The sequence below is a fragment of the Notolabrus celidotus genome, chromosome 12 (assembly GCF_009762535.1).
Source record: "Notolabrus celidotus isolate fNotCel1 chromosome 12, fNotCel1.pri, whole genome shotgun sequence".
NCBI classification, from domain to species: domain Eukaryota; kingdom Metazoa; phylum Chordata; class Actinopteri; order Labriformes; family Labridae; genus Notolabrus; species Notolabrus celidotus.
In genome coordinates this window covers 7,485,062-7,512,292 of record NC_048283.1, presented here as the reverse complement: position 1 = coordinate 7,512,292, position 27,231 = coordinate 7,485,062, and the positions used below count along the sequence as shown (strand labels likewise).

Below are 27,231 nucleotides of genomic sequence, written 5' to 3'. Positions count from 1 at the left end.
TATATATATATATATATATATATATGTACAGAATCAGAATCAGAATCAGAATACTCACTAAACCTTAGAACAGAAAAATGTTTGCATTACTGGGAAAAATGGACTGTGTATGTAGCATTGAAGGATTAAGAAGCCATTACTTTATGAACTGCCTGTTTTTCCACTATTATAACAAAGATATATAGATGACCTACTGTTTCTGTTTCACTGAGCTGTGTTGTCTAACTATGTCTGTTTACAAAAATAAAGTATTAAAAAAGAATCAGAATCAGAATCAGCTTTATTGGCCAGGTCTGCTTGAACACACAAGGAATTTGCCTTAGTAAGCTGTGCTCTCTTTGTACAAGAATAAAAATGAAAATAAAAATATAATAATAATAATATCAACTATAAACACAAAAAAGAACAACAAGTAGGCATTACTAATATGTACAGGCTAAAATAATATGATAATAGTGCAGTAAATATACATTATATAAACACATATACATGTGTGTAAATACTCTAAATATACATATATACAGTATATATGTATATGTATACACACACCATTCAGTTTGTTCTCAGAAATATGACGTTTTAAAACTCAGCCTGAGAGGCTGTTCATATGCAATTATCCTAAAAAAAAAACCTTGTATGTCCAACAAATTTGGTCAAATGTGAACTGATGTATGAAGTAACCGTTAATCACCTTAACTAATAATGTTGTCATTACATGAAGTCATAGTGTGGGATCATTAGTTCATGATGAAAAACAGGAATTATTAATTCATACAGAAATTCATCATGAGTCATGCATTACATAAACATGAATTAAGCATTATTTCGCTAAGAAACTGTTGCATTATTGTAAAGTGTTACCTAAAATTGTGTGTCATACAGCTTAAAATATGCGTACAACGTACAAAAAGTGCTGTTCTTCTTTATTGTGCAGTGTTTTTACTGTTTTTCCCGTCTGTCGCGTGTACTGCTTTGGGTCCTTAAATTGGTGATGGCTGTGTTTCTTCTTTTCACCGCTAGGGGGCAGTACGCGCTGCCGGTCTCTGATGACGCGCTGTCGGTTTCTGTTGACGCTCTACTCTTCTTCGGCTGTTTGCTCATGACGTCTTCCGCTTTCGACTTCAGCGTGCGTTGAGCTAACTTCAAGTTAGCAAAACATGTAATCAGCATTTAATAAAAGTAGAGTTTAATGGAAAACACCACACAAGAAGTTTAACATTCCCGCGGAGTGATGTGTGTTTCATAAGATGTCCTTACCCGGAAGTTGTGCGTGATAATTCAAGTTACTCTGTAGCTGCTGTTAGCCGAATACGCTAACTTACAGCCTGCTAGTGAAACCACAACAACACCGTTAGAGCGTTTTGGTGAGCGGTAAGTTGATATAAATCTTACTGATCAAGAAGGCTTTGAAGCATCTCTCTGTTAAAGATCTATTTATAGTGAGAAAAAAAATATGAGAACAGCAGACTTGTGTAAAATAGAGTTTGAATGTTGGTCAACTGTTATAGGGTCAACTGCTATACCTTCACTATTCTTCACTTCTGACATGGCTTCATTCATACCAGCACAATAAAAGACAAAGGCTGCAAACTGAAGGATATAATCGACAGGAATGAGAAGAAAATAATAATACTTTACAGATACCATAATTAAAACGCTTAAAGACATCAGTAAATGTCACCTGTAGCTTTTTCATTGAAGCTGTATCTGTAAATGCAGTATACAGTGGGGCACACTAGGCTTATAAAGAAGCTCTGTTTTAACCATAGACTGTATAAATAAGTTTTAACTGTACACAGATCTAAGTTGCCTGCCTGCATATTGACTTGTGCACATCATATCATCATTATCACATCATGTCCTTCCTGATCATGTGACCTGAATATTTTATTTAGTCAACAACTCTAAAAGCTCGATGTGGAATCAAGACTAGGCAAGGCAAGGCAGCTTTATTTGTAAAGCGCATTTCATACAGGAGGGCAACTCAATGTGCTTTACATTAAAACATTAAAGCATTGGTAACATTCAGACAGGCATAAAAGAACATAATTAAAATGACAAATATAATTAAACAGAAAAGAAAAGGAAAATTAGAAATAGATTAAAAATTACATTACATTTTAAATTTAAAGTGAGTTAAAATAAGCTAATATAGGAAGGCAGTGGCAAATAAAAAGGTCTTAATCTTTGATTTAAAAGAGGTGAGAGTTGGAGCAGACCTACAGCTTTCAGGGAGTGTGTTCCAGATATGTGGTGCATAATGACTAAACGCGGCTTCACCATGTTTCGTTCTGACTCTAGGGACTGAAAGCAGACCAGTACCTGATGACCTCAGAGGTCGAGGTGGTTCATAAAGTAGCAGCAGATCAGCAATGTATTTTGGGCCTAAACCATTCAGTGCTTCATAAACCAGCAGCAGGATTTTAAAGTCTATTCTCTGACAGACAGGAAGCCAGTCTAGAGATCTAAGAACTGGAGTGATGTGGTCTACTTTTTTGGTCCTTGTTAGGACTCGAGCAGCAGCATTCTGTATGAGCTGCAGTTGTCTGATGGACTTTTTAGGGAGTCCTGTAAAGACCCTGTTACAGTAGTCTAGTCTGCTGAAGATAAATGCATGGATGAGACCAGAGGATCATTTTGTGTCAAATTATTTTTCTTTGTACAGATAGTATTCCTATTTTTATGTAGAATTTTTAGATTAGATTTTAGGTTTCTATATACATTATATACCTTACTGTCTTGTTGTCAAGTGTTCAAAGATTATTCTTTGAAAGAGAGGGGGGTTATAAGTTAAGAGGGAAGTTAAGATTAAAGATGGTGAGTGTTTGGACCACAAGGAAAAGCTTTTGTATTTCAATCTGTGGTGTAAAACTGTGGAACAGGCTCAGTATGGAGCTACAGCAATGTCAGAACATAATCCAGTTCAAGAAGAAGTATAAAGAAGTAATTTTCTTGAGGTACAAGGAGGAGGACAAGCGTTGAGAATCATGAGGGGGTTGCTTTTGATTGTAGGTGTAAATATGAAGATTTGACTTGTGGGAGTACACTAGTATAATGCCAGAAAATAGTGAATAAAAGGGATTAGGATTAGATACATTTTAATTTCTTCCTACTCCTTTTCACACATGTAAAGTAAAATGTTTCAGTGCTTGCTAATGGAAAACTGATTATTTTGTTTTTTCTATTTCATTTTTACATATTTGAAATAAAGACCTCAAATCAAGAAATCAAAAAACCACGTCAAATTCCTTGTGTGTGCAAGCTCACTTGGCAATAAAGCTTTCTTGATTCTTAATTCTTGATTGATCTGTCTTAGTGTTAAAGTTACTGTCACATCGTAAACCTAGCAGATCTTGGGCAGCTGCTGTAAGTCAGCATTTATCTTAATTATCCAAAGCAGCCTAAGGAATCCACTTTGGCTCCCATGTAAAAAAATAGCAGCCCATAAATATGTAATGTCTTTTAACCATTTAAGTTTGCATGGCACCGTTGGCCTTTTAAATATTGAGTGCTGTTGAGATGGGGACCACCGCATTTTTGTACATCCTATTTTGTTGTTTTCAAAAAGATTTAAGATTTCTTACAAAGTTGGTAAAAACAAATTCATGATAAATAAATAAGCTTTGATGAATGTAGGTTTTGCTTTATGTGGCACTGGGGGAAATTAGTTTGACACTCTTTCAAATTGTAAACCAACATTTTTTTGATTACTCCTTAAAGATTAAATCTACAATCAACCATACCACCAGTTTCTGTAACTACAAGGCTCACATCAGCACATGGATAATCATGTTTTTGTGTTGTGATTGCGTCCTCAGTAGGCACCATGGCCAATCTGGAGCAGTGGGTGAACGACCGTCTGCATGACATCCTTGGGTTGAGTGACAGATACGTTTCTCAATTCATGATCGGCACTGCACGGAGAGCATCGAGTCACCAGGACTTTGTGAGTCGTCTTGAGCAGACTGGAACAATTGACATCGACCAGAGTGTGATATCCTTTGCTCAAGAGCTCTTTGACAAGGTATATCTATATATAACACACATTTTACATGAACTCGGACAGTAACAGTTACTTGAATTGTCAGTAAGGGCAGCTTTGGTAGAAATCAAACATCTAACAATCTTTTACCACGGTGCGTTTTAGATCCCTCGCAAGCAGGTTGTTGAGAAAGCGGCCCGGGCGATGGAACGTGAAGCCATAGAAATGGACAAAAGGAATCGGACGTACACGTTACTGGAGGACAGCGACAGTGATGGAGAGGATGTGAGGGAGAAGCAGAAAGAAAAAAAGAAAAGCAAAGACAAGGACAGAGGGAACAAGAGGAAACACATCAGACGGAAGAAAGAGAGCGAGTCTTCAAGTGAGGACGAAGCACCTAAAAGGTAACCCAAAGATGAAGTTCTTATATTCTTCTTATTATTAAAACTATTATTACTATTATTATCATTGTTAAAGCAAATTGTTCCATACTCTAACATGTTCTTGTTTGTTGTTTATTGTAGAGCAGAAATGCTCATCTTGTGGCATTTAGGGAAAACACCTCAACAAAGGAACCATGTATTTTTTCTTTTAGATAATACAAGTTTGCCCCTGAGATTATAAATGATGCTAATTCATTTATCCATCTCTTTATTGTGGGTGGCTGTTCCTCCTTTCACTGCATGGCTATACATCTGTTATCTGTAATGAGGCCAAAGCGTGACTCTCTTTAATACTTGGTGCTTTAACAGATTGAAAGCAGTGTTTGGGAGAGTAGAGAGAGAAATGGTTGGTGAGTTCTGAAGAGTTTAAATGAGCTCAGAAGTATTGCACTGAAGCTGGTGTCTTCCACTATATTTTTTCCAAAGGGAGAACAAGGATGTCAGGAAGGACGAGGAAGAAGAGGAGGAGTGGGAGAAGGAAGAGAGAGAGCGTCAGCATGACATCGAAGAGAGAGATGCATTTGCTGAACGAGTGAAGCAGAAAGACAAAGATAAGACTCGCAACATCGCAGAGAGGACTGACAAAAAGGTGGGAAATGATGGAACTCAACTCATCCTGTACTTTTTCTTTAAACATAACTCAGCTTGTTGTGCAGGTTAACACCTTCACCTCCTGTTTGTCTTCCTTCAGGCGTATGAAGAAGCTCAGAAGAGGCTGAAGATGGCTGAAGATGATCAGAATAATATGGTAAATTTCCAAAAAATCACATCTCTGGCTCTTCTAATGTGTGGCTTTAAGGTGTAAAGAAAGAAAGTTGTGATGGAGTAGTAAAAAGTTCCTCTTTCCCCCTCCAGTTGCCAGAGCTGAGGAAGCGTTCTCGTTGGGACTATCTGAAGAAGAGAGAGGCGGAGAAGCTGGAGGACCTGGAGGCTGAGATCAATGACGACGAGTATCTGTTCGCTACGGACGATCTGACTGAGAGAGAGAGAAAAGAGCTAGAATACAAACGCACCCTGCGTGACCTGGCCAAAGATTACAAAAAGGCTGGAGCAAAGGAGCAGGAGGAGAGGAAGAACAGATACTACATGCCAGAGGAGAAGAGGAGCAAGGTATGAAGCAGGGATGTCACATAAGGGAGGTACCCACAAAGGGCCTCATTTATCAATCTGGTGTAGAATTCAGCACAGATTTGGTTGCATATATCAGCCTACGACAACGTTCACGTGTCATTTATGAAACTTGCTTTTCTGGAGTCAGAAGAACTATGTCTGGATGAAAATCAATGCAGCAGTCAACAGCGTTGCTTTGAAATCTGAATTCCAGCTGAAGGTTAAACATTTAATTTCTAAATCCTCTGATAAAAAACTAAGTTATTCATCCCTGATATGAAACATTTAGAGGCCTTAATAAAAGTAATTCTTTACATTCTTTACTCCCAGTTTTCGGTCTTACGCAGGTTTGATAAATGAGGGCCAAAGTGAGCAGAGATCAAATTGTTCAATTCTTCCTTTGTCTGCTGAGCAGGAGGTGCCACAGAGAGAGCTGGAGCTTGAGGAGACTCCCATGGAGCTGGGAGGAGAGCAGGGACGCTGGGAGGAGGAGAGGCTGAAGACAGCTTCCCTCAGCTTCGGGGCTAAGAAGGAACGAGAGCAGGGGATGAGGCAGGAGCAGAATAAGTACCAGCTGATCCTGGAGGAGGACGAGATGATCGACTTTGTGAGCAGCGCCATGACCATGAAGGGGACTCGGTCAGAAAAGGTGCAGTTCATTTCATGTTTTCAACATTTTCATTGCGAGTTCATTTTGATTTGACTCTCCCAAAGATTCAAAAACACTGCTTCAGTTTTCAATCAGCAGTCAACCACTACACATCATGCAGAGTGGACAAGTGGTTTTCTGATGAGGTCCTGAGGACCTCAGGATAAACTTTGAAAGAAGAAAACCCTACACACGCATTTCCTTTTTGAAACATATTTATATGAATACTTATGTATCATATTTAAAACACACAATGCACAGATTTTATATTTACACCCCAGCCCCCAAAGAAAACACTTTCTCCTCTAAACAACAAACAAAGCCCCCCCCTTCATTTTCAACTAGCCTTCTTTGATCTAGGAAGTGCATTCCTAAATATGTGGCAGATTCTTGGTCCCACATAGTCAAGAAAAGGATGAAATAATACATGAGGAAATTAACCCTCTGGACCAGTTTGTCACATATTCCATGGGTAACAGGTCGATTATGACCCCGTGCCAGTTTATGTGAAATCCATTTTACATTAAGTTAACACATTCTGCAGATTGTGATTGTGAATACCTTCAGATGAATGAGTGTGGCATTCCTAATAGAAGGCATACTGGGTCCATCTCCAAATCCTTAATGAAAGCCAAATCCAACCTTGAAACTATTTTCACTAAAAAACCGTACACACTCATTTTGTACGTGTATTCAAAGGAATATTTTTTACTGCACACACTTTGGAAATTATAAAAGCTATGAATGATTTTGGGTATCAATTTATTTTGAAGGATTAAATCAGCTGATGTTTACTCTTCAAGCAGCATCTATGAATCAGGGCTAAGACACAGCTAAATCCTCAAACGAAAAATTATTCATTTATGGAGACAAAAGAAAAAATGTAGACATTAAAAAACATCTTTAAAACCAGAGATTTATACAATATGGAATAAGATGAGCAATAAAGACAGCCAACATAAAAAAAGCACATTATTTAGATCTAACAAAAATGCAGTAACACTTGCTCTCTAACTTCACTTCAGATTGTGAAAAGGTCTGATATCATCATGATGCCTCTGAACTGAAGCAGCTGTTTTCGTCTGACTCTGTTGTGTTCAGGATGAGGAGGCTCCAGCTGTGTCGCAGGCGGAGCTCAACAAACAGTCCATGCAGGAGGTTCGACGCAGCCTGCCCATCTTCCCCTACAGAGGGGACCTGCTGGCTGCCATCAACGAGCACCAGATCCTGGTCATTGAGGGGGAGACAGGGTCCGGAAAGACCACCCAGATCCCTCAGTACCTCCTTGAAGATGTAGGTGCAGAATGCAGTAACAGCATCATAATCACTTGGTTTCCTCTTAATCATGACATCTTATGGGATCATTTCTGGCCCCATAATTCCTGAGATGGAAACTCCAGTCTAATCTTCTCCACTTGATCCATATTGGTCGTTACAATTTCAGTAAGACCAAAAGTCATCATATTGAACAGATTTATGAAGGAATAATTGAAGGATTAGTTAAAACCTTGTAGGAAAAGATGGGTCTACTTTTCACTGTGGGCAGAGTAACCTTCTGGTGTCTCAGCTGATTGGTGATGAGTCTTTGCAGTGTTGTTCCTGTGCAAAAAGTAGTCCATAAAGTGATCTCAAACTATCAGTCCGTTTTAGCGGTCCGTCTCATCCCGATAATGTCTGCTGTTTGCTGAATTTGTGAAGCCTCTTGAAAGTCTTGCCACTCGTTGTAATGTAACCTATCGATCTTCTGAACAATAACAAAGTCAAATCATCTCTCCTTGTTCTATAAGAGCGGCTACAGCAGTCTTTAAATCCGTGCGAACAAATCCATAATAAGACGACACTGCTTATAAGAGGAGAAAAACAACCTCTCATGTATCTTTCAGGGCTACACTCAAGGAGGCATGAAGATCGGATGCACACAGCCTCGCAGAGTGGCAGCTATGTCGGTGGCAGCCAGAGTGGCACAGGAAATGGGCGTCAAGCTTGGGAACGAGGTGAGCATGTGTCTATATCCTTTAATATTTGTGCTTTATTACAGATACAATTTAAAGATGTGACTTTAGATTTATGAATTCTGTGTTGTACTGAACCGTGTTCTGTTCACTGCTGTGTCTAATGTTTGACATGTTTCCTGACAGTCTTCAATAAGTGATCAAAGCATTGCTGACTCTTTCTTAGGGCAGCTGAAGGTGGTGAATAAAATCCATAGTCAGGGTTTTCATTTGCTTTGATGGTTTCATGCAGGTGGGCTACAGCATTCGTTTTGAGGACTGCACGTCAGAGAGAACGGTGCTCAAGTACATGACAGACGGCATGCTGCTGAGAGAGTTTCTCACTGAGCCTGACCTGGCCAGCTACAGGTAATCAAAGACGTAAACCACTTCAATCTGTTCAGGGAATAAAGTTACTGTACTGTTAACTCAGGTTTAACATCTCTTCAAGTTTTTGTTTAAGAATCAAGTTTGACTTACAAACTTTGAATGTTGCTGCATGCTTCATCACGTTACTCACAAGTCTTGATTTCATCAGCTCCTGTTTTTTTTTTTAAAAGCTTTTATACCTTTATTTTAGAGAGGAGAGGACAGTGGATAGAACAGGAAACCACGAGAGAGTGGGGGAGTGACATACAGGAAAGGGTCTGCAGGCTGGAATCAAACTACGGCCGCCCGCTATATGAACACACGACTTAACCATTAGGCTAAATCTGCACTCCTTGTTTTCTTAACACACAAATTTCCGCAACTCAACATCCTGATTCACACACACCAGTTCCTCTCTGTGCTGTCACATTTGAAATGTGTTCATGCACAATAATTGGGTCTGTGACTCAGTGGGTAGAGTAGGTTGGCTCTCATTCGAAAGGTTGGCGGTTCGATTCCAGCTCCTGCAGTCACATGACAAAGTGTCCCTGGGCAAGACACTGAACCCCAAATCCAGCGGTGTGTGAATGTGTATGAATGAGGTTAGCTAATACAGATGACCCCTCACTACAGCAGCCTCTGTCAGCAGTGTGTGAATGGGTGAATGTGACTAGCAGTATGAAGGCGTCTTGAGTAATAATAACTTTATTTATATAGCACCTTTAAAAACAAATGTTTACAAGGTGCTTTGACAAACAAAGCATGGTTCAAATAACATAGCAAACATTGGGAACGACAGGGAGGAGGAATTTTAACAATGCAAAACAAAATGCAACGCAAGAGGTTTAAAGGAATACATGTCAATTAAACAGTTGTAGGAAATAGACCAGTAAATCATTGTTGAGAAGTTTTTCCAAGGATAAATAAATAAAATAAATGAAGAAATAAAAATGGATAAGTAAATAAAAGCATTAAAAGGACAATAAAAGAGGTTTTCAGAATAATAGGACGACATCAGAGAGAGACGTGGTCAGAGAGCAGGGTTCCCACGCGTCCTGGAAAACCTGGAAAACCTGGAAAACAGTTGACCAGTTTTCCAGTACTGGAAAACACCAGGAAAATGGGAGAAAAAGTCAAATGTCCTGGAAAATCACATATAGTCCTGGAAAATTATTCCAACATGGCTGCGTGCGACTTGACCCTATTAACAAAACACATCCCTGTTCATTGAAAGTTGAGTGCACGCTGTGCTGGAAAAGACAGCGACACTGCGCAACTTTTTTCACATCTTTTCTCCTTCACTTCATAATCATGCATTCACAGAAAACGGGGGTATATTGTTTATGTTTTATGGTACATTAACCTTGTAGAGTGCTTTTGATTCAAAGAGTCTTATATTTAAGTTATAGTGTGACCAGTGGAGTCGGGCAGAGAGCTTTGGGGTCTGTGCCTCACAACTTTCTCTGCAGGCTGAGAGCTCAATTACCGTACTCTAGCTCAGTTGTTCTCAAAGTGGGGTCCTAGGACCCCTGGGGGTCCGCGAACCATAGCATGGGGGTCCGTGAAATAATTTGAATACATTTCTAATAAATTATAAAATTGTGCTGTGTCATTACAAAACAGCATACACCATTGTTATGATACCATTTGGTGGCTCGAAGGGATATGTGAGTCTTGCCACTTTAAATTTTCTGAAAGCGTTTAAGATCAATTACTTGAAAAGTATAAATGCTGTCATGTTGAGTCCACAAGGAATGAAATGACCCTCTGTTTTAAAGTATACAAGTGGTATTTACTTGATTCAAATCAAAGTGTTATCTGTTTATCACTATGGTACAGGTCTGAAGTATTTACATTGATACGTTTTACAATACAAATAGTTCCAAGGGCAACTAAGAGTGCAAATGGTAGTAAGCATGTGCTTTAGTGATCGGAAGTTCGGCTCTTTTCAGAGAGCCGACTCTTTTGACTCTGCTCCCAAAGAAGAGCCGGCTCTCTCGACTCCCGAACGGCTCTTAATTTAGGATCTTTTGTAGCCGTATATTTTACCTTAACTTTGCAAAAACTAATGGTTTGTGTTGAAAACCCTTTTACGTACGGTGTTTTTATGAGAAGACTTATAATTGCCCAATTTTTTGCATTTATTCTGTTACAAAACCATTCTCACCCTGATCCTAGGGTTAGGGTAAGGGTTGTGATTAGGGTTAGGGTTATGGTTAGGGTTAGGATTAGGGTTAGGATTAGGGTTAGGGTTATGATTAGGGTTAGGGTTAGGATTAGGGTTAGGGTTAGGGTTAGGATTATGGTTATGATTAGGGTTAGGGTTACGATTAGGGTTAGGGTTATGATTAGGGTTAGGGTTAGGATTAGGGTTATGGTTAGGGTTAGGATTAGGGTTAGGGTTAGGATTAGGGTTAGGGTTATGATTAGGGTTAGGGTTAGGGTTAGGATTAGGGTTAGGATTAGGGTTAGGGTTAGGGTTAGGATTAGGGTTATGATTAGGGTTAGTGTTAGGCTTAGGGTTAGGATTTGGGTTAGGGTTAGGGTTAGGGTTAGGATTAGGATAAGGGTTAGGGTTAGGGTTAGGATTATGGTTAGGGTTAGGATTAGGGTTAGGGTTCGGATTTGGGTTAGGGTTAGGATTAGGGTTAGGATTAGGGTTAGGGTTAGGGTTAGGGTTAGGGTTAGGGTTAGGATTAGGGTTAGGGTTAGGGTTAGGGTTAGGATTAGGGTTAGGATTAGGGTTAGGGTTAGGGTTAGGGTTAGGATTAGGGTTAGGATTAGGGTTAGGATTAGGGTTAGAGTTAGGGTTAGGGTTAGGATTAGGGTTAGGGTTAGGATTAGGGTTAGGGTTAGGATTAGGGTTATGATTAGTGTTAGGGTTAGGATTTGGGTTAGGGTTAGGATTAGGATAAGGGTTAGGGTTAGGATTAGGGTAAGGGTTAGGATTTGGGTTAGGGTTAGGATTAGGGTTAGGGTTAGGGTTAGGATTAGGGTTAGGGTTAGGGTTAGGGTTAGGATTAGGGTTAGGGTTAGGATTAGGGTTAGGATTAGGGTTAGGGTTAGGGTTAGGATTAGGGTTAGAGTTAGGGGTTAGGATTAGGGTTAGGGTTAGGATTAGGGTTAGGGTTAGGATTAGGGTTAGGATTAGGGTTAGGATTAGGGTTAGGATTAGGGTTAGGGTTAGGGTTAGGATTAGGATTAGGGTTAGGGTTAGGATTTGGGTTAGGGTTAGAGTTAGGGTTAGGATTAGGGTTAGGCTTAGGATTAGGGTTAGGGTTAGGATTAGGGTTAGGGTTAGGGTTAGGATTAGGGTTAGGTTAGGGTTAGGGTTAGGATTAGGGTTAGGATTAGGGTTAGGGTTAGGATTAGGGTTAGGGTTAGGATTAGGGTTAGGGTTAGGATTAGGGTTAGGGTTAGGGTTAGGGTTAGGATTAGGGTTAGGGTTAGGGTTAGGATTAGGGTTAGGGTTAGGATTAGGGTTAGGGTTATGATTAGGGTTAGGGTTAGGGTTAGGGTTAGGGTTAGGATTAGGGTTAGGGTTAGGATTAGGGTTAGGGTTAGGATTAGGGTTAGGGTTAGGGTTAGGATTAGGGTTAGGATTAGGGTTAGGGTTAGGATTAGGGTTAGGGTTAGGATTAGGATTAGGGTTAGGATTAGGGTTAGGGTTAGGGTTAGGATTAGGGTTATGATTAGGGTTAGGGTTAGGGTTAGGATTAGGATTAGGGTTAGGGTTAGGGTTAGGGTTAGGGTTAGGATTAGGGTTAGAGTTAGGGGTTAGGATTAGGGTTAGGATTAGGGTTAGAGTTAGGATTAGGGTTAGGGTTAGGGTTAGGATTAGGGTTAGGGTTAGGGTTAGGGTTAGGATTAGGGTTAGGGTTAGGATTAGGATTAGGGTTAGGGTTAGGATTAGGGTTAGGGTTAGGGGTTAGGATTAGGGTTAGAGTTAGGATTAGGGTTAGGGTTAGGATTACAGTTAGGGTTAGGATTAGGGTTAGGATTAGGGTTGGGGTTAGGATTAGGGTAAGTGTTAGGGTTACGATAAGGGTTAGGGTTAGGATTAGGGTTAGGATTAGGGTTAGGATTAGGGTTAGGGTTAGGGTTAGAACTAAACTTAAGCAAACAGAACCAGAACCAAAGCTAACCTAACCAGAACCGAACCAGAACTGAACCAGAACCCTACCAGAACTGAACCAGAACCGAACCAGATCCGAACTGAACCGAAACAGAACCGTAGCAGAACCGAACCAGAACCGAACCAGAACCAAACTGAACCGAAACAGAACCATACCAGAACCGAACCAGAACCGAACCAGAACCGAACCAGAACCGTTCCAGAACCATACCAGAACCGAACTGAACCAAACCAGAAGCCTACCAGAACCGAACCAGAACCGAACCAGAACCGTACCAGAACCGAACCAGACCCGAACCAGAACCATACCAGAACCGAACCAGAACCGTTCCAGAACCGTACCAGAACCCTACCAGAACCGAACCAGAACTGAACCAGAACCGAACTGAACCGAACCAGAACCGAACCAGAACCGAACCAGAAGCCTACCAGAACCGAACCAGAACCGAACCAGACCCGAACCAGAACCGAACCAGAAGCCTACCAGAACCGAACCAGAACCAAACCAGAACCGTACCAGAACCGAACCAGACCCGAACCAGAACCGAACCAGAGCCGAACCAGAACCGTACCAGAACCGAACCAGACCCGAACCAGAACCGAACCAGAGCCGAACCAGAAGCCTACCAGAACCGAACCAGAACCAAACCAGAACCGTACCAGAACCGAACCAGACCCGAACCAGAACCGAACCAGAGCCGAACCAGAACCGAACCAGAACCGAACCAGAAGCCTACCAGAACCGAACCAGAACCAAACCAGAACCGTACCAGAACCGAACCAGACCCGAACCAGAACCGTAACAGAACCGTAACAGAACTGAACCAGAGCAGAACCTAACCCGAACCGAACCAGAACCGAACTCAAGCAAACAGAACCAGAACCAAACTCAAGCAAACAGAACCAGAACCAAACTCAAGCAAACAGAACCAGAACCAACTCAAGTAAACAGAAACAGAACCAACTCAAGCAAACAGAACCAGAACCAAACTCGAGCAAACATTATTAATGTCCTCAGGTTGGCATTGAGAAAAATCTGATGCGTCAGCTTTGATGGGCTGATCCGATTTCTCCTCTCAGTGAGTATTTGCCGTGGTCTTTAAGAAGACTCTCTCTGAAGGAACAGATGAAGCCACGATACACAGCCTCCCCTCCATCACCTGTATCCTATATCCTCACATGTGATTGGCCGTATGGCCGCCATGCTGACCAATCAAAACAAAGTTATGCTGTGAGCAGAGCTGGGGCTGAGCACTGTGAGAGCTAAGCAGCGAAAGGAAAAAACTGGGAGCCGGCTCTCTCTCTCGATGCAACCGGCTCTTTTGATTCACTATAAAGCATCGTCTCTCAGAGCCGCAGCTTTTGATCATGACACATCACTAATGTGCTTAATCTGTGTTACAATTATGAGGGGGCCTTGGACAATTTTCTCACCTGTAAGGGGTCCCTGGCTCCAAATAGTTTGAGAACCCCTGCTCTAGCTAGTAGGAGTGCAAATTCCAGATAGTGAAAACAAACGGAACAAAAAGAGCGACACAGCTGCACAGAAACTCCACGTTGTAGACATCGCTGATCATAATAGACATCGCCATGCAGGAAGACAGTTTACATGTTTTTTAAACCTCTGAGAGATCTTCAAATACAGAGTCAGTCTTTACACCGGTGCGATTTTTTCAGAGTTTATGGTAACTCAAATAAAAAACGTGACATTTGCTTTGTTTTATATCGACCACTAAGCAGGATGAATATCGTGATTAAGCAGGTATATTTTGAATCTGAGTTGAGAAACATTTGTGGCCATTTTTGTCATTCAGTTTTATTTAGGTCAATCAATGCACTGATCCTCTGATTATTATTATTATTTCTTTATTTCAATAAGGCAGCTTCCAGATTCCTTTGCAGGCTCTTTTGTTTTTTTCTTTGCTCATTTTATATTTTTTGAGAAAAGAGAAAGCTGAGATGAGAGTTGCCCATCATTGTTACTTGGTTGCACTAATAAAGTGAAGTGCTGTACATCTGTGGTTGCATTATTCTATAATCAATTTGCCATCATTTTTAAGTATGAAAGAGATGATTTCATTGATAGCCATAGAATGCATGTCTTTCAATGTAGACTTCCACTGAGAGGAACATATTAGACTATTTAGGAACAGAATTAGGAACTAAATTTAGACTGTCATACCAGCTTGATCATCAATGAAAATGTCCTGGAAATATCCTGGAAAATGATCTCTGGAAAAGAGTGGGAACCCTGAGAGAGACTAGAAAAGTCCATTCACCATTCACTATTACTGCAGCCTGTTGTGTTCTCACTGCATGTGTTGTCTCTCCTCCTCCAGTGTGGTCATCATAGATGAGGCTCATGAGCGCACGCTGCACACAGACATCCTGTTCGGTCTCATTAAAGACATCGCCCGGTTCAGATCGGACCTGAAGGTGCTGGTGGCCAGCGCCACGCTTGACACCGAGCGCTTCTCCTGCTTCTTTGACGACGCACCGGTCTTCAGGATCCCTGGCAGGAGGTTCCCTGTCGATATCTTCTACACTAAAGTAAGAACAAGCTTGTGATTGACTGTTTTGTTTTATATATAACACTTTCAACAAGCTGGTAAGAATTTGTCTCATGGGAAAAACAATACAAAGAAAGTTACAGATTTCCATCTGAGCTTCTTAAAAAAAAGTTGTCCAAGCGTCTTCTGGAGCCGTACGTAGTACAGCTCATCATCTTTGAGCTGGAGGGTTAGAGGGAGAACTGTGGAGCGACATGACATTAAAGGTTCTCAGGGTGAAGTATGTTTCAACATTTGGTTCCCAACATTTTTTGTTTCTGATAGAACTCAGGGGAGCTAAGAAACCTCTTCTCTGACTGACTATATAATAATAATAATCCTTAAAGTGGCTTTAACTCAGTACAGCTCCGTTTATTTCCAGTGAGTTTGGTAAAGTGGCAAAAGCTAAATGTCTGAACTGTCTCACCTTTTTATATCATGTCAGAAAAACTTCCTTCCAGACATGAATACATTCATTTCATAAACTAGATTGGGCCACATTTTTCCAGGTACCCACTAAAGTTGCCTCTGCTGTTTTTGAGTACCCTGTACCCGTCTCTTGATGTGTCTGTATGTTTTTTTTAAGGCTCCTGAGGCGGACTACCTGGAGGCCTGTGTGGTGTCCGTACTGCAGATCCACGTCACTCAGGCTCCCGGAGACGTTCTGGTGTTCCTCACTGGACAGGTATTGTTCATATCAAGTGTTGGATTTTATCAAGAGGTTAAAAGTTTTGGACGCAGTTTGAAACACGAGCTGAGAGGACCCTCTCTCCTAGTTTAACGTTCCTAGAGAGGAAACTGTAAAGGAAGTAAAGTTTGATCTTCTGAGCCTTTGCATCGTTCAGTGTTTTTCTTCGGCGTGTTTTATGACAGCAGGTTTTAATCAGCATGTCTAATCTGTTCAATCAACTTCTCAGCTTGTTTCCTGCTGTTAGTGTATCATTCATGCCAGTAGGCGAAGACACCAAGACATGCAACATGATATAAAAACATTATCTTTATACTGGACGTATTGTTTCCTTGATCTCTAAAAGAGTATACAGAAAATGCACTGACAACTAGAATGTTTGTAACAAGTTATTTGTTGACATGTTAAAGCAACAATGACGGGAGAAGATTTCCTCTCTGCTCCAACCATTAAACTCATCTACAGGAGTGACGGCAGCCAACGTTCACATCACATCTCCAGTACTACATTTCTGCCTCTGTGTTGCTCTTGTAGGAGGAGATTGAAGCGTGCTGTGAGATGCTCACGGAGAGATGCAGGCGGCTCGGCTCCAAGATAGCAGAGCTCCTGGTGCTTCCCATCTACGCCAACCTGCCGTCAGACATGCAGGCCAAGATCTTCAACCCGACTCCTCCTGGAGCCCGGAAGGTGAGGCAGCATCTCATATCTACATGAATGTAGTAGGGTTGCTGTTGGGTTGTAAGCTCAACTAAGCCGACACAATCAAGCAACGGCCTCCTCACATGTACCCTGAGTGCTTTTAGCTATCAATGGAGGCTGCTGTGGTTCAGGAAGAAGTGGTCTGACTTGGTTTCATTGCTGTTTTTTGTTGTTTGTTCTGATTAAAGATTTGTTTTGAAGGAGTTATCAGGTCTTTGCTCCTGTTGCGCAACAGCTGGATTAAATCTTCAGTCTCATTTGTTTGAGTGGTTATCTTTATCTCTGTGTTCTATCTGTTTAGGTGGTGGTGGCCACCAACATAGCAGAAACCTCACTGACCATAGACGGCATCATCTATGTCATCGACCCGGGCTTCTGCAAACAGAAGAGTTACAACGCCCGCACCGGCATGGAGTCGCTCATCGTCACGCCCTGCTCAAGGGTGACTGCTCTCTCTTTTCTTAATGTGTAACAAGCAGGACATCAGTGTTGAAGTACAGTGGTGTTAAATTTTACCTAGGAGTGTACTGACTGCACCTGTTCTCAAATCTAAAAACATTCATCTAAGTATTCGTTTTAATAAAAGCAGTCAATGGAGCAGCTATTTGTGTGTTTCTATCACTATCCAGCATCATGTCAACTCACAGTGTGTGTTTCTGCTTCGCTCTCAGGCTTCGGCCAACCAGAGAGCTGGCCGTGCAGGCAGAGTGGCTGCTGGGAAATGTTTCAGACTTTACACGGCCTGGGCCTTTAAGCATGAGATGGAGGAATCGACAGTGCCTGAGATTCAAAGGACCAACCTGGGAAATGTAGTCCTGCTGCTGAAGAGTCTAGGTGAGTAAGTCAGGGCTCGTAATGAGATAAATGATCGTTAAAGTTGTGATATTGCACATTTGAGTCATTTAGTTTGAATCTGTATTTTCTGACTGAGGTTGTGCAGTAAGCTAAAAATGTTTTGTTTGTTTTGTTTGCAGGGATCAATGACCTCATTCACTTTGACTTTATGGACCCCCCTCCGCATGAGACTCTGGTCTTAGCGTTGGAGCAGCTCTACGCTTTAGGAGCACTCAATCACCTCGGAGAACTCACAAAGGTACAAATGGGAGACCTGTACGCATCTAACATCCATAACTCCAAAAAAAAAAAGAAGAATTCAATTTGCTAAAACAAAGTTAGGTTTGCAAAAAGTCAAAATGTTGTTCATTGGTTTGGTCGAGGTACTTTATACTTTATTAAGAACACACACAGCTAACATGTCTGTGGGATGGCTTGCATCCCAAAGATCACTTCCTGATTAAAGTCCTCTATTCAACTTTCTCATATCCTATCTAGTCCTGGCAGACGGTGTTTCCACTGTGAGTCTGGGTCTGTTCGAGGTTTCTGCTTGTGAGAGAAAAGACTTTCCTCACATCTACAAAAAATATTGCCAAGTGCTCGCTCGTGGTGGATTCCTGTTAGGTCTCTTTAGATAACCTAACAAAGAGTAGAGTGTGGATCTGCACTTTGTGTAAAGTGATTAAGACCTATATGAATAGAAATTAATTGATTGATTGGTTAATTGAGTGATTGCAGACCAGTCTGAATCCATCACTGAAAGAAAAACCTGTTCTTTAGGACAGAATTCAAATTCCTTTGCATTCTCAAATGACGTAAAAGAGACACTTCCAAGAAAACTTTTTCATATCTCCATCTGTGATCATGTGCAGTTGTTCATAACACACTCTGCGTACTTGTCATGCTGTGTCACGGCCTCCAGATTCCCTTCCTTGATCCCAAGTCCTGACAAATGGAGCGATGACTCGGTGTGTTTACAACTTAAGCTTTGGCTTCTGTACTTGTATTGTTAATCAGGGATCATCACTGATGTGAGGATGTTTTTCAGAGCTCTAGCCTGCAGTACAAGTTATTGAATTAGTAGCAGCACCTGGCATCAAAGAAAACAGTGTAGAGTTCTTAAAGGTGTGAGTAGTTTAGTCCTCTGACATCCTGCAACTTGAAACTGAATGACAAATAAATAGACCCAAAATAAGCTTTAACATTGTGGACACTGGGATTTACAGCTCAACATTTACACTAACATATAATTCACAGTTCATTAACAGTATTGCAATACATAACATAAGCTATATTTAGCCTTATACAGCTTAATAATTCATTTACAGCGTATAAAAAGCATCTTGTATATCCTTCCATTTTTTACAAAAAATACAAACTTCTCAGACTTGGACTTTTGTAACATTAGCAGCACTGATAGCATCCTCATATGGTTAACCAAACTGCATAATCTGAACTACCCTGTCAGAGTGAAACCTACACGGGTAGAAACGCTGTTTTTTATACAGGTTCTGGGGCGCGCAGCGTCAAACTCAGAAACATGAATAACAGACCACAAAATAACAAGCTTTAATGAAAACTACACAACAAATGAATGAACCAAGTATTTCATTCATCTCTTGAACTGTCTTTTCTTTGTCTTGGTCCAGCTGGGTCGTAGGATGGCTGAGCTCCCAGTGGACCCCATGCTGAGCAAGATGGTCCTGGCCTCTGAGCAGTAAGTCTCCAGTTTGATGCAAACCTAAGCCTCCATAATATGTTTGTCTTTAAAGGACGCTTAATCTGTCTCAGTACTGTAATAGGTTGACCATTTGTTAAACTAATAGGCAGCATTACTCTCACAGGATTGTTTGTCAAGCTTCTTTGATTTGGCAGCTGGTTTTTGGGGGTCATAAAATTGACCTGAGAAGTGAAGATATTCATAAAGTGAAGCATGACTAAGGTGTCCAACATGCTCTAAATTCAGCAACAAAAGGAGAGATTTAGATGGTAGAATTTAGTTTCCAGGTTGTCTTTTTAACTTTGATAAAGACTTCTAATCTTATCAGAAACAAATTGTTGAGGCGTTCTGTTTTGTGACGTCATAATAAAGATTTTGTGCATCCAAAGGGGAGAAAATACACTATATTGCCAAAAGTATTCACTCCCCCATCCAAATAATAGAAATCAGGTGTTCCAATCACTTCCATGGCCACAGGTGTATAAAATCAAGCACCAAGGCATTCAGACCGGGATGAACGACCTCCTGAACCTCTCAGTCCTGCAGCGCATGGAGAGGAGTCGGTCACTGGATGGACATGGATGAGAGAGTTTGGTGTGGATGAACTTGACTGGCCTGCACAGAGTCCTGAACTCAACCCGATAGAACACCTTTGGGATGAATTAGAGCAGAGACTGAGAGCCAGGCCTTCTCGTCCAACATCAGTGTGTGACCTCACAAATGTGCTTTTGGAAGAATGGTCAAAAATTTCCATAAACACACTCCTAAACCTTGTGGAAAGCCTTCCCAGAAGAGTTGAAGCTATTATAGCTGCAAAGGATGGACCGACATCATATTAAACCCTATTGATTAAGAATGGGATGTCACTTAAGTTCATATGCGAGTCAAGGCAGTTGAGCCAATACTTTTGGCAATATAGTGTATGTTCTTTGTCTGAAGGGTCCCTGGAACCTATCATGTTATAAATAACTGTCTAAGTTTGTTTTTCAAATCTGTGATTTCCTGAGACAGCGAGTGTGAAAATCCTCACTGCTTTGAAAGAAGATGGTTGGATTTCTTGGAAGAAACAGATGATTTTGTCTTGGTAACCTCTTGTGTCAGAAGCTTTGTAATCCTTTGTGTAATGAAATCAGGGATTTAGCTTCATTGCACTAGTTGTAGGATCAATTCCCGTCCTGACATGATTTGGTGCATGTCATCCCTCTCTCCAGTCTCCACACATTTCCTGTCTCAAACGTCCTTTCTAATAGAGGCTTAAAAAACAAAGCAATAATAGAGAAGAGCTGGATTAAGTGAGGGTTAGATGATAAACACTGTTACTTTGTTCATCTCTATCTGAATTTTTCTGTCTCTTGATTTTTTTGTCTCCTTTCAGGTACAAGTGTTCAGAGGAAGTTTTGACGATAGCTGCCATGTTGTCCGTAAACAACTCTATTTTCTACCGGCCCAAAGACAAGGTAGTGCATGCAGACAACGCCAGGATGAACTTTGTTGTTCCAGGTGGAGACCACCTGGTGCTGCTCAACGTCTACACGCAGGTATGAACACAGCTGGTTTCTTTCAGTAAGAGCTCTCTGGCCTTCAAAGATGCATTAACCCGATATATTCACTCCTACAACCACAACCCAGCTGTTGTGCTGACTGCAGTCATATTTTTCTCTCTCAGTGGATGGAGAGCGGTTACTCTACTCAGTGGTGCTACGAGAACTTCATCCAGTTCCGCTCCATGAGGCGAGCCCGGGACGTGCGGGACCAGCTGGAGGGTCTGATGGACCGTATCGAGGTGGAGGTGGTCAGCTCTAAGGACGACAGCTTACCCATTCGCAAGGTCAGTGATGCTGAGATACTCAGTGGTAGCAAAATGCACAGATACAACAGAACAGACACAACATTTATTCATTCATGTTGTTTGGACTTGTTGTCATGAGGTTACTTTTCTAAAATATCAAGCTGTCGAGAAGATATGAAGTCCTGCAAATCCACGATTGTGGGTTTGAGAATGTAAGTGTAGACATGTGAATGGTCAGTACATAGAGGTTGTGTGAATAACAGTCTTCTATCAGGGTCAGTGTGCGTTGTGAACGCACCCCTGAACTACTTTAGATAAGCAAGGGTGTTTGTTTAACTTGTCGGGTTACACCTTTTTCCGTCACTCGCCTGGTTTATCTGGGTTAAATATCACGCACGTGAGTATGCAAAAACAATCCCACTGACCTGATCTGAAAATAAAAAAAGGGATCATGATGACCATCTTTTGCCGGTTTTGAGGATACTTTGTGTTTTCTTCTGTTGTTACTTTTCTGAAATGTTTGGGGTAGTTTGATTCTGTGTGTTGCTCTAACAGCACTGTGTGTTATAAGCCAGGGGGCACTGGTGTCTCCATGCTGGAATATAAACAGAGCCAAACAGAGTCAGTCATTTTTCTTCAGTTTTAAGACATACTGACAAATGAAGACGTGTATTTCTAACAGCATGTCGACGGTATGACAGATGTGATCCATCAGCTGAATTTCAGTGCCTTCTGTCCTTAAAGCGTCACATTTCTTTAAACACTGTAATTAGTACTTGGCCTAGTTTACAGCAGGTGTGAACAGCAGGCGTGTATCAGTAAAAACAATTTGAAAAGTAGGTCTGAGGTTGAGTTTGGATGAGTGACTTGTTGTATTAAGAAATGAACTCTAATATCTCAACTAACCATGAGAATGATCTGCTTTTCCTGTTTCTGATGCCGTGTTGTTTCCGTCAGTAAGACTCTTTTATTATCAGAGTGGTTCAGTTTAGAGCTCTTTATCTCACACGTGTTAAAAAATCACAAAATGAAGGTAAACAAAGGCAAACAAAGCAAGAAGCACTTACTGCATACTGTCTGTAAATGCTCAATGTATAACCAATCTCTGTTTGAGAAGGGTGTAGAATGAAGTCAAGAGCTTTTGTAGTCCTAAGGCAGGAGGATTCAGAATAACGCCAAAGAATTCAGATGACGACGCAAAGCCACAAAATAAAGGGAAATAAAATCAAACAAAACAAAGTAAAAATAAAATAAAACAAAATTAAGTAAAATAAAGTACAATTGGATTAAGAATGTCAAATTAAATTTAAAAAATCTAAATCGAGTTAAGTACAATAAAGAACAATAAAATAAAGTACAATACAATACAATAAAATACAATACAATAAAATAAATAACATTGAAATAAAATAAAGTACAATACAAATTAAATAAAGCACAAAACAATAAAATAAATTACAATGAAATCAAATAAAATTAATTACATGAAATAAAATATGGTAAAATAAATGAAGTACAGTAAAATAAAATAAAGTATAATACAATTAAATAAAATAAATTACAATGAAATAAGATTAAGTACAATAAAATGAAGTACAATGAAATAAAATAAAGTACAATAAAATAAAATAAATTGAAAATGAAATAGAATAGGTACAGTAAAAGTAAACAAAGTGCAATAAAATAGAATATATTTCAATAAAATAAAATAATAGAAACTGTTTAAATGACGGTTTAGTCCTTTGTGCTTCTCTATCTGTTGAATATGTTTTATTTGAAGATTTGTCTAAACTTCCTCTAAGTTGTAAGTTTTCATTTCTTCACACCAGATATTCTGGAGCTTCAAATATATATGCCATATATAACATCTCCAGATGTACAGATACACATCAGCTTTGGAAAAAATGTAATCTGAAAACAAAAACAAAAATCCATAATAAGAAACTCTTGTAAAGTTTTATTCACCGCCTGTTTGTCTTTGTGCTTCATCTGTCAGTGTTAGAGGACAATCACATCTTAAAGGTGACATATCACGCTTTTTTCATCAATATATATTGGTCTAAGAGGTCCCCAAAACATGTCTTTAAAGTTTATGCTCAAAAAAACACTTTGAAATCAGATTTTGGCATGCCTGAAAAGCCCTCTTCTTCAGTCCTCCTCAGAACACTCTGTTTTCTCTCTGGCCACGCCCCCTCAGGAAGTGGATGTGCCCTCGGCTCTCCAGCACGTTGATCTAATGTTTACATGTTGGCTGAATATACACGGCTGCTCAGAGATCACGTTACTTCAACCCTCTGAATCTGATCCTAACGGAGAGGCGCCTGTAGCAGGACCTTCCTGAAGGATTGGTCACAGATTTAGTGTTTCTTGTTGTTTTATTTATCAGTATGTCGACGTGTGTCTTGGTACACAGCTACGAACATGTAGCTATGTGGCTATGCTAACTAGCGCTAGCACTTATCCATGATAAATAAAAATCATCCACTAGATCTTCAAATCTGCAGACGTGGGGAGTAAAACCGACCTCTGCCAGAAAGGCAGCGGGACCTTTTCTGAAGGATTGGTCACAGATTCTGTGTTTCTTGTTGTTTTATTTGTCAGTATATAGACGTGTGTCTTGGTACACAGCTACAGCTACGACATGTAGCTATGCTAACTAGCGCTAGCACTTATCAATGATAAATAAAAATCATCCACTAGATCTTCAAATCTGCAGACGTGGGGCGTAAAACCTACCTTTGTGTTTATTAAGACAGCCTACAATTAGCATGCCTCCCTCCTGAGCTCCTTGTTAGCACACATTTGTGCAGGTAATGAAAAACGGAGGGGGGATTCAGTATTATTTTATACAGTCTATGGGCTGAACAAGCTCCGAGCTCTGACTCCGTGACAGACCGGATATTGTTGTTACGTAACAAAAACACGGAAGTCTGAAACGGCTCGTTTCACACACATTTACAGAAAGGTGGAGAAATCAAAACAGGGGCAGAATGGATTTTTTTCATTCTCGGGGGGTTTGTAGACATGCCAGGGACACATATTACGGGTAGAGAACCATTAAAAAGTCGACTTTTGCATGATATGTCACCTTTAACATGTGCCTTTTTAAATAACACATCAATAAAGCTGAACTTTCACTCTTTGATTTATACTTTGAATTCTTTGAATGACTGTTCGTTACACTGCAATGCTCACCAGACAGGAGACAGTCAATACAGTGGTGGGATTCTGCTTGTCCTCACCCGGTTTGCTGATCCCTGTTAGGTACTGCTGCTCAGTTGAACAAGCTTGGTTCTGTTAACCTGGATACTGTTGTTTGTATTACACCGTTTCTGACCCAGCACAAAGCTTCAAGGGGCCAATAGCAAACACTTCAGTCAGTGATGGAGTGTTTAAGGCATAATGTTGACAAAGTTGTATTGGTCCCAACATAAAGGGTTAAGTGACACATTCTTTGATTGGAGTCTGACTATAGAGAGCTGCTGTAGTCTCCCTCAGACTGTAGTCTCTGCTGTCAGCCTTCTGAAGCTGAACTGATACAAATGAAGTATTTATCATAAACCATGACATGGAGCTATTTGGAGCTGTCACAGACGTGCTGCGTTGGTCTCTATTTTTGAAATAGACTCACTCGGTTGATCAGTAATCAAAGTAATCTCAGGACACTGCCCAAAAATACAAGTCTACACGTCACTCTGTTATTTATAGAGACCCAACATTACTCCTACATGAGCAAACATTTGCCAACAGTGACGAGGGAAAACTTCCTTTAACCTGCAGAAACCTCGAGCAGAACCAGACTCGTGTTGAACAGCCGTCTGCTGAGGTCAGTAGAGACAGAAAGAGAGAGATGGTTTGAGACAGAACAGAGTAAAAACAGAGGTTGGGCTTGGGAAGGATTGATTGTTCCCCTATGTCCCTTTTATCCCCCCATGAACCAGAACGCAGTGTGAGATCCTCTGGCTGTGATTTGCTTGCTGTTGCATGGTCTAGAATGAAAACTAAAGGTGACAGGGCCTTTTGCTGTCAGAGCCCCCCAGCTGTGGAACAGCTTGCCGGAGGAAATCAGACACACCTTTATAGTAAAGCTTTTATTTTGTGAATTTATTTCAATTTTTAACATTTTACTTCTCTGCATTTATTCTCTGTTTGCTTTATTGCCTCTCTCCTTCTGTTATCTGTTTTTAGTGTTTTTGTGAAGCACTTTGTTACTTGTTTTGAAAAGTGCTATACAAATAAAAGTATTATATTTGTTATTAAGTCTTCCCCTTTTATTCTGAAGGTCAAAAGTCCATATTTTGTGTCTAAACATTTCATATGAAGCAACTCTGCTGCATCATCTACCACGCTTAGTTTATTCATTTCTTGACACAGATTTCAGATTTCAACACTGATTAACATTCTGTATTTTTTTTATGAATCAAATATTTATAACCCCCCCCCCCCCCCCCCCCCCCCCTCTCTCTCTCTCTCTCTCTCTCTCTCTCTCTCTCTCTCTCTCTCTCTCCTCTCTCTCTCTCTCTCTCTGCCTCTCTCTCTCTGCCTCTCTCAGGCGGTGACGGCAGGATATTTCTATCACACAGCGCGGCTGAGCAAAGGCGGCTACAAGACGGTGAAGCACCAGCAGACGGTGTACGTCCACCCCAACAGCTCTCTGTTTGAGGAGCAGCCCCGCTGGCTCATCTACCATGAGCTCGTCTTCACCACCAAGGAGTTCATGAGACAGGTCTGCCTGCTTGCGCACTGACAATGTTTACCTTCAAAGAGTCCTCTAAACCCCTCTCAAATATTTGCCCTGGATTTGTAGTTTGTTTCTCAGAGGCCTGAGTGCTGACGGGGAAACGTGTTTTTTAGAATCCAAAGCACATACAGGTTTTAAACTTCTCATAACACTAGGAGGAAAGCTGTTAACTGCACAATGATAAGGAAGTGTGATTAATGTTCCTGCTCAATATCTAACTGCGTACACAATCAGGCTTTGTAGTCACACTGATTAATCTCCCTCTTCCTGCTCACAGGTGATCGAGATAGACAGCAGCTGGCTGCTGGAAGTGGCTCCTCACTACTACAAGAGCAAAGAGCTGGAGGACAGCAGCAGCAAGAAGATGCCCCGCAAACAAGGGAAGACAAAAGAGGAGCTGGGATGAAGAGAGGAACAAAGATGAGGCCCCCTGCAACACATGGCAAAAAAACCCCATACCATAGCCACCTCTCTCAGGGCAGAGTGAAAACAGAACAATGAGTGACAGGTGGGAAACTGCATACAAATACAGGGGAACCGTGTGGAGAGTGTAGCTGGTTGTTATAAGCCTACTTGGTTCTCCTCATGTGAATTGTTGAGTCGAGAACATTATTAGATTTGGAACACATGCAGCAGAGTGATGGATGCAGGGAAGTGGGTCACTAACTCACTGACTGGTTTAATGATTAGCCTGCCGTGTCGGCCGGACCACAATGAGGAAGCATTTACACACTTGGAGTTGAGTTTCCTGCATTTTTTTCTCCAGCTCATTAGTGAACGTGAGACTTTTTTGTTTGTTCATCTGGTGACGCTGAATGCCCACTGGACGCTGTTGACTTTGTTTGAATACAGGTGCTTTGTCAAAAAGGTTTCACAAATATGTGAAAGAAGAGCACTGATGCAGTTTGTAAACGGAGCATCACTGAGGAGCCTCCATCTATCTCATAAAGACTCATTCTCTAAAGATGAGATTCTCTCACGTGTGAGGCTCCTTATCTTTCCTTCTGTCATTTTTACCAGAACAATAAAGTTTTACAGTCACTTGTTTATGCGGGTTGGTTTGCAGCTTGATTCTCAGTCATTGTCTAAGCATTTACTCGCTTCCAGGATCAAGTTTGTTGTGTTTTGATTGCACCAGGAAGTTCAACAAGTAAAATAAATAAAGTAAAGTAAATAAATGTAGGCGCTGTATTTTAATAGTCTCTTACATCCTCTTGTTAGGCGTATTATAATTTGCAAAAGGTGACCAATTACCCTGATCAAATACTTTAAACAATCACTTTTGCTGAAAACAATGAAAACAAAAAATGCAGATTAGACATTTTAAACACAAACTGGTGCTCTCATTTTCAAATTGCATGTCAGTGCAAAATATTCAATCCCACATTCATCCTTCTTAAGACTGGTAGTACCTTCAGGGCCCCTCATCCAGCAGCATGTTTTTGTTATATAAAGAGTGACACCTCATTTGAGGAAGAGCACAAGTTCCTTGTCATGCTCGCTGCTTCTATCAGCTCTGGCTCTCTACTTGT

General features: G+C 40.8%; 1 protein-coding gene across 2 annotated transcripts; it reads left to right on the top strand.

The window, feature by feature from the left end:
- The first annotated feature begins 1,079 nt into the window (after positions 1–1,079).
- On the top strand, positions 1,080–26,746 carry dhx16 (DEAH (Asp-Glu-Ala-His) box polypeptide 16). 2 transcript variants are annotated; one of them, XM_034697855.1, is made up of 21 exons: positions 1,080–1,364; positions 3,819–4,024; positions 4,148–4,386; positions 4,852–5,014; positions 5,117–5,173; positions 5,281–5,535; positions 5,951–6,184; positions 7,286–7,477; positions 8,068–8,178; positions 8,429–8,544; positions 15,019–15,229; positions 15,815–15,913; positions 16,451–16,603; positions 16,917–17,057; positions 17,287–17,449; positions 17,590–17,708; positions 19,099–19,166; positions 20,545–20,707; positions 20,836–20,997; positions 25,511–25,684; positions 25,977–26,746. In XM_034697855.1, the coding sequence occupies exons 2-21, from the start codon at positions 3,827–3,829 to the stop codon at positions 26,103–26,105; spliced, it is 3,147 nt and encodes a 1,048-aa protein (XP_034553746.1). In that variant the 5' UTR covers positions 1,080–1,364; positions 3,819–3,826; the 3' UTR covers positions 26,106–26,746. The 2 variants fall into 2 exon arrangements, with proteins under 2 accessions (XP_034553746.1, XP_034553745.1); XM_034697854.1 differs by having other exon boundaries at positions 1,080–1,371.
- The last annotated feature ends 485 nt before the right edge of the window (positions 26,747–27,231 follow it).

Bases quoted from the DNA above. Each gene is read 5' to 3' on its own strand.
- dhx16 (XM_034697855.1), top strand. From the start codon at position 3,827: ATGGCCAATCTGGAGCAGTGGGTGAACGACCGTCTGCATGACATCCTT. The intron at 4,025-4,147 runs GTATATCTATAT...GGTGCGTTTTAG, and splicing joins CTCAAGAGCTCTTTGACAAG to ATCCCTCGCAAGCAGGTTGT. The intron at 8,179-8,428 runs GTGAGCATGTGT...GGTTTCATGCAG, and splicing joins GCGTCAAGCTTGGGAACGAG to GTGGGCTACAGCATTCGTTT.